Genomic DNA, 9451 nt, shown 5'->3' with positions numbered 1-9451 from the left:
TTGATTATGTTGTTCCTGTTTCAGGTCATTTGCATTTATTTATATTAGTTTGTGTCCATTTTAATCAACTTGCGCCTCCTTTTGATTGCTTTGCATCTCTTTGTGGTTGCTTGTATCAACTTTTGGTTGGCTTATGTGAGATTTTAGTAGTTTTTTTGTCTCATATTGTTTATTTTTGGCCTCATTGTGCTTGTTATGCATGACTTTGTAGTTGATTTTTGGTTAGTTGGATGCACAATGTACTCTCCTTACATTAAGTACCACAATTTCTCTCTCAAATGTTACATGATTCAGACTAAACCACAGCCCACGTTCAACCTCCACACCCTGTACTGTCCACAAGACTTTTTAACAGAATGAATCCATTTATCAAAAGGTCTGGGGAATCCTGCCCACCCAGGTCTAAGCGCATGACTAATGATAGCTGGGAGACACTTATTTTCCACCCCTTAATAGGTTCACGGGTGTAATTTTACAGCCTCATGAATGAAAGCCACCCGTTTCACGCTGACACAGCATGTCTTCATTGGCAAATTGCTCCTGCTTCCTTCCCCTCCAACGTGACAGAGGGAAAACAGCAACACTTCACTTTAAGTGCAGCGTAAGTCAACATAAGCGCTTTATAAACGTCCTCACCGCCTGCATCATGCTTTCATTATGAGCATGTCAGGAAATTATCCTCAGCTTTATACATGAGGCCTCAGCATCATGAATCAAGTACGCGCCGTGAGGGAGCCAGGAATATATCTGGCTTCTGCTGCTTCTTCACTGAGTGCATTTTCCAGCGTCCTTGGTGCAATAATGGTGACATTCTAGACATAACATCCTCTTATCTGCTTCTCCATCAAGCTGTGAACCGCTGCAGGTTTCACACAAGCATCTGGATGCATCGCCATGACGACGAAGGTGCGGTGTTTCCCCCTGCACTGAGCGGAGAGAGCGCTGTTTGCAAGGAAAATAGGAAAATTGTTGTAATCAGAGGAGGAATCTAAACACACTCAACCACACCAAGACAAAACAAAGAACAGAATATTTAAACATTTTTGTTTAAGAATTGAGGAACTCTACAGCTGCATTTGTTATTTTTCATCCTTTTGTATTTTATTCAAATCCTATTTTGAATCGGGTTATTTTTCTTTGTCTTTTTGTTTAACACCTTATGCAAAACACTGGATGACAGTTGCATTGTGTTTGAAGGCTACTATTGAAATAAACTGTCCACTGTCCACGTCTTTAACTGCGATAAATGCTACATTTAGTAAGCTTTAATCATGCATACCTTCACTACATTATTGTTTTTACAGTTTTTTTTCCATTTTAAAATGGTAAAGCTGTAGGAGAGAAACTTTTTGCAATTTTGCTCCACCTATTTCAATGAATCTTTAGTGATCTTCAAGTTAAAACTATTAGGTAAGAGCAGATTTTTGCAACTATGCAGCTACATTTATGTATATATTTGTTATTTTAGCTTGTTAGCATGCTGAGACTGAGTAGGCTTTGCAGGTTGCTCAAACAAACTAAAATTTTGACTTGATGGTGGCGCTAGAGGAAAAGTTAAGTGACTACAGTTGATCCTAAAAGTGGGATGGAACCAAATTTTGTGGCGTTCTGTCCACAAATGTGAACCTCATAGAAATCTACCTGCTATTCTAATGCTAGGAACCATGAATGTCAATCAGATTTCACTGCACTTCATCAAGTAATTGAGATATTTCACTCTGGACTGACTGATTTTAGACTGTAAATGGTCATTAAAGCAGCAAAGAGTTCTGAGGAAAAATGTGCAGGGAGTAACAAAGCTTGTAACATGGACCTCTTTCATAATGTATGAACAAGCTGGTTTTACTTTGCATTTCACAACCTTTTTCGGGAAGAAGCTGAAATATGTTTCAGCGCCAAACATCCTCTGCATGTTTTGCATCAGCTGCCTCGGTGTCTGTGGCCTTGGTGGAGTCTTTTCCTGCGACAGCGAGCGTCTTTGTTGCAGAAAAAAAGGGTGACAGCCAGACGGATGGGCACTCTGCATGTCTGTTGGGGCTTGTTTGTGTCTGTTGCCGTAGCAACTGGCAGGCTGTGATGGCAAAGCGCTGGTGGAGGCGGCGGCTGCTACGTGATTCACGGACACTGAGGGCGGCCGAGCGGAGCGAAAGACTGGAAACAAGATCCCCAAAAAGAAGCAAAGGGGAAGCATCTGGCCGAGGCCGGCCTCAGCTGTGCTGCTACCCACAATGCATCAGCGTCAGAAGGGCCTGACTTTAAATACTCTCACCACAAGGTCCACTTAGTAGCTGTTCAGGAGCTGCATCATATAATCCTTCCATTCTCTCCCCTCTAAGGACAGTGTGTGCTCATGCACAGAGAAAAAAAGTTGGCATTAAGTATGATGTAATTCCAGGTTATTAACTTTTCTGTGAGGTAATAATTGATTTCTGTTGGACTGAGGTGCATAGAGGCGAGGTTTTTATTCATTTATGAGGCCTGTTTGCACTGATGTAGCTCTGCTTAAGCTGCATGTCATATATTTAGATACTACTGGAAATCGTCCCTTTAACATCTCATCTTGTGGATTAATTTGTTTTTCTAGTCACAAATCTTGTCACCTTATTAAAACTGGATTGTTTCATTGCTGAGAAAAACTCTGGACGTAGTGGACACCTTTATGTACTTACAAAGGGAGTCTAATCTGATCCAAAGCTCCTAAATATTGAACATTATGAGACCATTATATGAATAATCACTACTGTATGTGGTTTGGTTGTGGTTGGGATAGTTTCACAACTTTGGAGCTCCTGAAACCCTATATTACCTCAAAAAAATGCACAATGTGAAATACTCATAATGAGCATTTTTAAGCAAGGTTTGACATAGGTTGCAGGATAAGCACTGATTTTGTCATCAGTTTAGAGAATTTATGCAAAAAATGTCAATGATGTAAATATTTTTTAGTTCAGGTAGAAGTAGTGCATTTGTGTAGGGACATAAATGGATTAGAGGATGTAAATTCAATCACTTAATAGCTCCGATTGAAGTAATTTTCATACAGAAATTTTGCATGGAGGCTGTAAATAAGTAAAAGAAATGACAGGTTTTACAAAGCGTTTAATCAGACTGTCCACTTTAATATCATGACGACATTTGAGTACAACCACTTCATAGTGGGAATACAAAATCAGAAAAACAATTCGAGTCCATAAAATAAAAGCACAGGCGCACAAAATGTTTCCTCTGGATGCGAGCACAGTTGGTTTTTTATTGTGACTTCTGAGCAAGCTTCCATCTAGTTTCAAGGCAACATTTTTTTTTACTTCAGGGCCCCTGAACCTGCAGACGAAGCAGAGAAGACGCACGTCAGACGGTGCCAATTGCGAGGACTGATTTGGTTACAGACAAGGTTGATGCAAATGGCATGAAAATGTGACACGGTAAGCAAATGTGTGCACAATACCTGTCTATTTATATGTGTGACTTTCAGTTCCGCCATGTCCATATCCTGGCAAGAAGAAAAACACACAAATGTATTTCAGCATATAATCTGTGGAGATGAACATTTACTACTGGAACATGAGTATGAGCTGTTACTATCACTCTTACTCTCACAATTAGAGTCATAATCAGTGTGTGAGTTTATCAGGTGATAACATGTGATTTGATAGCAGCATTTACAGCCTCAACACCACTGGATCCAAAACATTGTCCTCATTCAGGGCGTTCTCGTCTGAGACAAAATCTTTGGAGCAAAGTCTACTGAGGCAGCAAGAAGTTTGTCCTTGACTTTTTTTCAGAGCAGGTAAGCTTTTTGATGTGATTGTCTCACGTGGAGTTCAGAGTGATTTTATTTGTTGTGTAACAAGGATTATGCTTACCTCCAGGTCCAAACAATGCACCGTAGCAGGGCTTGTGACAGTATGGCTTTCCGTTATGCTGGAAGAGGCAAAGTCGTTGAACAGATGTGTTTAAAAAAAGACTAATTAGCTTTTTGAAGTGTTTTTTGTGAGTTAATTCAGAAAGAACATCTACAAAATTTGCCAAAATTGCACATAACTGTCATGTTATCTCTGCGTTTTATCCTGGGTTTCAGGTTCAACTCGTGTTTACTGAAAGCCTGCGTGCATTATTTAAAATTCTAAGACCTATTAATGTGTTGTTGCGATCTCTCACCTCTGCATGTGAGCCGGGTGACAGCGTCTTGCTGCACTTCTCGCATTTCAGACACGGCCTGTGCCAGTCCTTTCCCAGTGATGTCACCCTCTCAGCTGCAAAACACAACAAGAAAAGAGAAAATTAACAACTTCCACCACAAATACAGACAAAATCATATAGAGGGGAGGAGATGGAAGCATCACAAGGTCACGCATGGGTTAGGTTAGCTCATCGCGCTAGGAATTTTAGTCAGATATCCATATTAAACCAATCTGATGTTCTCCTTCGAGATAAGTTTGAGGACATTATTGGGTGCGGTCCTTGAGGGGAAAAAAGAACTGAGTGTCCCTGAGGAATCTGCCCGTCCTCGCGCCTCATAAACTCTGATAAAGACGTCTTTATCTGCGAGGGTTTATCTGCACAAAAATCCATGAGGAGGATCGTAAAAGTGGGAGGGAAACCCGGTTTAACTGTCTTGTGGTTCACACACGCCAGGCTGAGGCGACTTTTGAGACCCGTCACATGATGATGATAATGATGATGAGGTCAAGAATCAGAGGCGTCGGTAACCAAGAAATGCTGAAAATGGAGAAGTGTTATCAGGAAATGTACAGTGTGATGTAACTGAGGAGAACGTGATTAACAGCTGCAGACTTTCTGAAAACATTGAAGCAAGGCAGGAATGAAAACAATCTGGTTTCAGGTGAGCATGACATATTTCCTCCCTAAAAATAGCCCGATGTGCCCTGAGATTATGCAAGAGGCAGCGGAAGCAGTGAAAGTGCTCCAGGGTGGGGTCAGTCTCTCAGGCCAGCTCCATGAAAACAGTTCAGCTGAGTGCGGTGGCGCTTGGAAAAACTCTGACCTGAAATAATTACTCTACTTAACTACAAATAACAAAGCAGTGGACTGAGCAAACAGTGGCCTGCAGGACCGTCCATCTTAATCAGCTGCAATGATGCATGTGCAGATCTGATGACGTTTGCTTTTGTGCACGAGTTTTATTTATTTCACCTGATGATATGAGAAGAAGTGGGGTGTGACAGGAGGAAGAAGAATCCGGTCTGCTTTCTGCGTTAGCTCTGGCTGTCTGGAAGCAGTCCAGTGTACACAAACACACACATCTGAATGGAAAAACGCACTACGAGAGGAAACTGTAGAAGAATTCGCTTCGTTCCATCCCAAAAAAAGGTTCACGGAGAACTAAAAAAGAGGTTAAGAGTGTAATTTCAAGTATTAAGTCCTTCCTGCATTTAGTTATGGAGGTATGCTTATTTGTTTTTTTACAGAGTTAGATGAGAAGTTGAGTCATTTTGTGTATCGTTATATAATCCATAGTTCATTTGCAATTCAAAACCAGAAAAAAAGATATTTCTGTTCTTTGTTTTAAAACCAAATACAGATGTTGGAATTAAAAAATGCAAAACAAAACAGGCAAGGTCCATCTTTTATCATTATTTTTTTTCTTAAATAGATGGGCCTACAAGGGCTACATTAGGACGTTTTTTTTTAATGTTCTTTTCATTTAGACATTTAGACAAAAGGACTTTGCAAGGACCAAGATTGGTTTTCTCATTATTGGTTTGGACACAAAAAACAACTAGGGTTAGCCACAAAAGCTTATAGTTTCTAAAGAGAAATGAAAAACAGGAATAGCTAGAAAACAAAAATGGACTGCACTTGATTTGTTTATCGAAGAGTTTGTTACATTTTAGGTTTTGAAACAAAGAACAATACGGTTTTTTTTTTTGTTTTTTGAATGATAAAGTACAGATTAGCCTGTCCAATGATACCAAGACCAATTTAGCTTAGCATTAAGACCGAACACAGTTATTACCTTTCGCCAAACCAACGTTAAGCAAAAGGCTAACTGTTCCCCAGCTGTTTTCAATCTTGGTGCTAAGCTAGCTTCATCTGACACGTTATATTTAAGTAAAACGGCTCTTTATTTTTTGAATATGGTTAGGTAATTTTTTCTGGAACATTAAATGAGATGCTTAAAACCCCTCTCATATCTTTAGATTAAATATGATGCTCTCATGCAAACAGTTGGTTAGCGTTGCTTAGCATTAGCAAGACGAAACAGCTAGCTTGCATCTGTGCAAACCAACACTGTAGAAGCTCACTCAATAAAAGAATAGTTTGATATTTAGTTAAACTTATTTGCTTTGTTGTGGAGATGTAGATGAGTAGATTGATACCACTCTTGATTGTATGAAATGTTAGCTTAGCATAAAGCCTGGAAACAGGAAAACAGCTAGCCTAGCTTTGTCCAGAGGCAATAAAATCCCATTACGAGTGTCTCGAAAGACAAATAAATAAGGATTTCTCTCCATTTTGGGTGTTTTAAACAAAGAGCATTCAGTAGCAAGCTTTGAAGGTGCTGGTAGGCAGGTTTTGTTACATTTTGACGCCCTTAAGCTAAGCTAACTAGCTGTAGCTGTTATATTTAGCTTCTGGCAGGATATGAAAGCGGTTTCATTCATCTCCTCTAAATCTGGACCAGAAATCATACGTCCAAAAATAGTCAAACTATTTCTCTGAGGTTGATGAACTTGAGGTTTTGAGTTATTAAAGACATTAATCTAGATAAATGCTGCCTGTGGGAACATATGGAGGAACTCATCTGTGGCTTCCCCATCATTTTGCTGCTGTCGATGCCCTAATGCACAATCTCTATACGGCTAAAACAGCTGCAGCATGAAACACGAACGTCTGTAGAGTTTCCAACAAGAAGAAAGTATTCTCGAATTTTTTTTTTCTTTTTGTAAATGGACCTCCATCAGTCATGCAGGCTGTGGTAGCCTGATTGTTTCCATCTGAGAGCCTAGTAACATTAAGACGGATGAGCAGTGTAAGAAAAAGATGGGAGGATCATCGACTACAGAGTGAAGGAGTGAGACTTGGAGTTTATAGAGGAGGTGGGAGGTGAGGAATTGACATTACAAGATTGTGCATCTGCAAAAAATAGAATACAAAGCTTTGTTTTAGGCTACTTTGGAAGTGGACGCCCTTTTTTTTTCCTGCATGGAAAAAGCTTTGCTGGCTTGTTCTGGCTAAAATAAATTGGTTCGCTTGTACTGGCAAGAAACGGACAGTTTATCCATGAACAGGGGGAATGGAAAGGATGGTTCCCCAGTCACACAATCCATTCATCTGAATGACAGTCCAAAGACTTGGCTTGGTATTCTGCTCTGGCCTCGTCCTCTAAAGCATCTCCCCGGAGAGAGTTTATCTGTTGCACTACTGAGCTGGAGACAATGTGGTAAATGGATTAAGGCGCAAAAAAATAAAGTTTTTTTTTTTCCCTCCCAGGATGCTGTAATTGGCCCCCTGCTTCGACGGCGTCCCCATGAGACGAACCTACGAGATCACGCCGGTGTATTTCAGCAGGGGGAAGAAACCTGCTGCTTCCTCTGCTCGGTCTAGAAATTACTCACGAAACCTCATCAGTCATCAGTCATCATCAGGAAGGACTATTCAAGTCCTACTGGGAGCGAAGATCTGAGACTCCAAAGTGACATGATAACAAGAAAGCTTGCAGAGAACGGCGACCTTTAGAGGCTGCAACGCATTAATTTGCAGAAATGCATACATACGGGGAAACATGGGTGCAGACTGAGGGCAATTAAGCACATTTAATAGAGAAATGGAAAGCAACCAAGCACAGTTACTGGAGTATGTATGTTTATTATTGCTTTCTGCTCCTATTTCATAGTGAAATATTGCACTTTCTACTCCACAACTAGAATTTTGTTGCATTTAAGATAAGGATTGGAGTACTGCTTACACATTAGTGCCTGTATAATCATCAGTGGAGGCAGAAGTAATCAGATTACTGAGAAAAATAAAGGTAGAATTGTAAAGAAAAGATTCCATTACAAGCAGATTTTGTGCATTTTGTAAGAATCCTAATAAGCAAAATGTACTTTCAACTTAGTAAAAGTACTCTTTGTGCCTTAGTGGCTTCTGTACAGATTGAAAGTCTGTGTGTGTGCAAGTAAGCTCATTAAATAAAGAGTTGGAAAGTAACTAAGCACAGTTACTGGAGTATTTATGTTTTGGGGTTTTTTTGGGTTTTTTGCAGCTTTCGGCATGTATTTCATTGTGAAACATTGCACTTTCTACTCCACTACTGTAATTTTTTTGCATTTTGGATTAAGATTGGAGTACTGCTTACATGTTAGTGCATCAATAATCATCAGCGGAGGCAGAAGTAATCAGATTACTGACAAAAGTAAAGGTAGAAGTGAAAAAAATACTCCATTACAAGTAGATTTCCTGCATTTCGGTTTTTTTTATTGAGCAAAATGTACTTTAAGCTTAGTAAAAGTGCTGTTTGTGCAAAAATGGCTCCTGTATGTATCACATTACTATATTTTAGATTATATGGAAGGTCAAGAAGTACTTTCTGTTCTAGAATTGTAGTTACAGTGCAATTTTGAGGCAGTTTTTCTTGTTTTCTCTGCAACTTTTTACTCTGCCAAGTTCATTTACTTTGCACTATGATTTTACATTTTAAATACTGTGGTGCATTTTAAATTCAGGCAAAAAAAATGAATTATTTACATGTAAATTTATCAGTAATATTGATCCAGTTATGCAGTAACATGAGCCATTCTGCAGGATGAGTTGTTCAATACTCGGTTTTTACGTCTAACAGAGTATTTTTACTTGCTACCACAACACTAACATGCATCAATCATCGTTTTCCCGAACTGTTCAACAAGCTATTTAACGTTTTAACTGCGTAGTATTTAACTTTTAACAGCCATGTGCCTGTCATTCTGTCAAGCTGCTGGCTGACTTCCTCATTTGCACAGAAAAGCCGCCAGTTTCTATTAACGAGGAAATGCTCTCGATGCTCCTGCATAAATAAATAAGAGGAATTTAAAAACAAGAGCGCATCTTACCGAAGTAAACCTCCTTCTGGCACTTTGGGCACTTTGGCATCTTGTTTTGTGTCGTTAACGTGGAGGAGATGAAAGTATCCTGCAGCTGGTCCACCTGTTCTCTGACTGGCCACGCCTCGCTGTGAGTGCAGATGTTGCTGCGTCCTGTATTTATAGCTCCGAGGAAATAGTTCAACTCAAACTTTTGTTTTTTTCTTTCTTCCTGCAGTGGGAGAGGCCTGTGCACTCTGTGTGGACGGGCAGGAAACATCACATGGGCACTGAAATTAAGCAATTATAGGCTTCCCTGTCTTTTATTTTACCATATAAATACGTTTTTATGGGCCCTATAATAAAAAAAGGATGTCCTTTTATTCTGAAACACATTACACACTCTTAAATATGTACCTCAGCGCAAA

At 39.7% G+C, this 9451-nt stretch overlaps 1 protein-coding gene across 1 annotated transcript; it reads right to left on the bottom strand.

Annotated features, from left to right (window-relative positions):
* Positions 1-3081: 3081 nt before the first annotated feature.
* Positions 3082-9214, bottom strand: crip1 (cysteine-rich protein 1). Its single transcript, XM_023271596.3, has 5 exons — positions 9054-9214; positions 4159-4253; positions 3864-3921; positions 3446-3490; positions 3082-3321 (listed from the first exon to the last, which is right to left on the bottom strand). The coding sequence occupies exons 1-4, from the start codon at positions 9091-9093 to the stop codon at positions 3450-3452; spliced, it is 234 nt and encodes a 77-aa protein (XP_023127364.1). The 5' UTR covers positions 9094-9214; the 3' UTR covers positions 3082-3321; positions 3446-3449.
* Between the last annotated feature and the right edge of the window lie 237 nt (positions 9215-9451).

Source organism: Amphiprion ocellaris, chromosome 20 (genome assembly GCF_022539595.1).
Source record: "Amphiprion ocellaris isolate individual 3 ecotype Okinawa chromosome 20, ASM2253959v1, whole genome shotgun sequence".
Lineage (NCBI taxonomy): Eukaryota > Metazoa > Chordata > Actinopteri > Pomacentridae > Amphiprion > Amphiprion ocellaris.
Note: the sequence above shows the minus strand (reverse complement) of the source record. Positions and strands in the feature narration are given on the sequence as shown.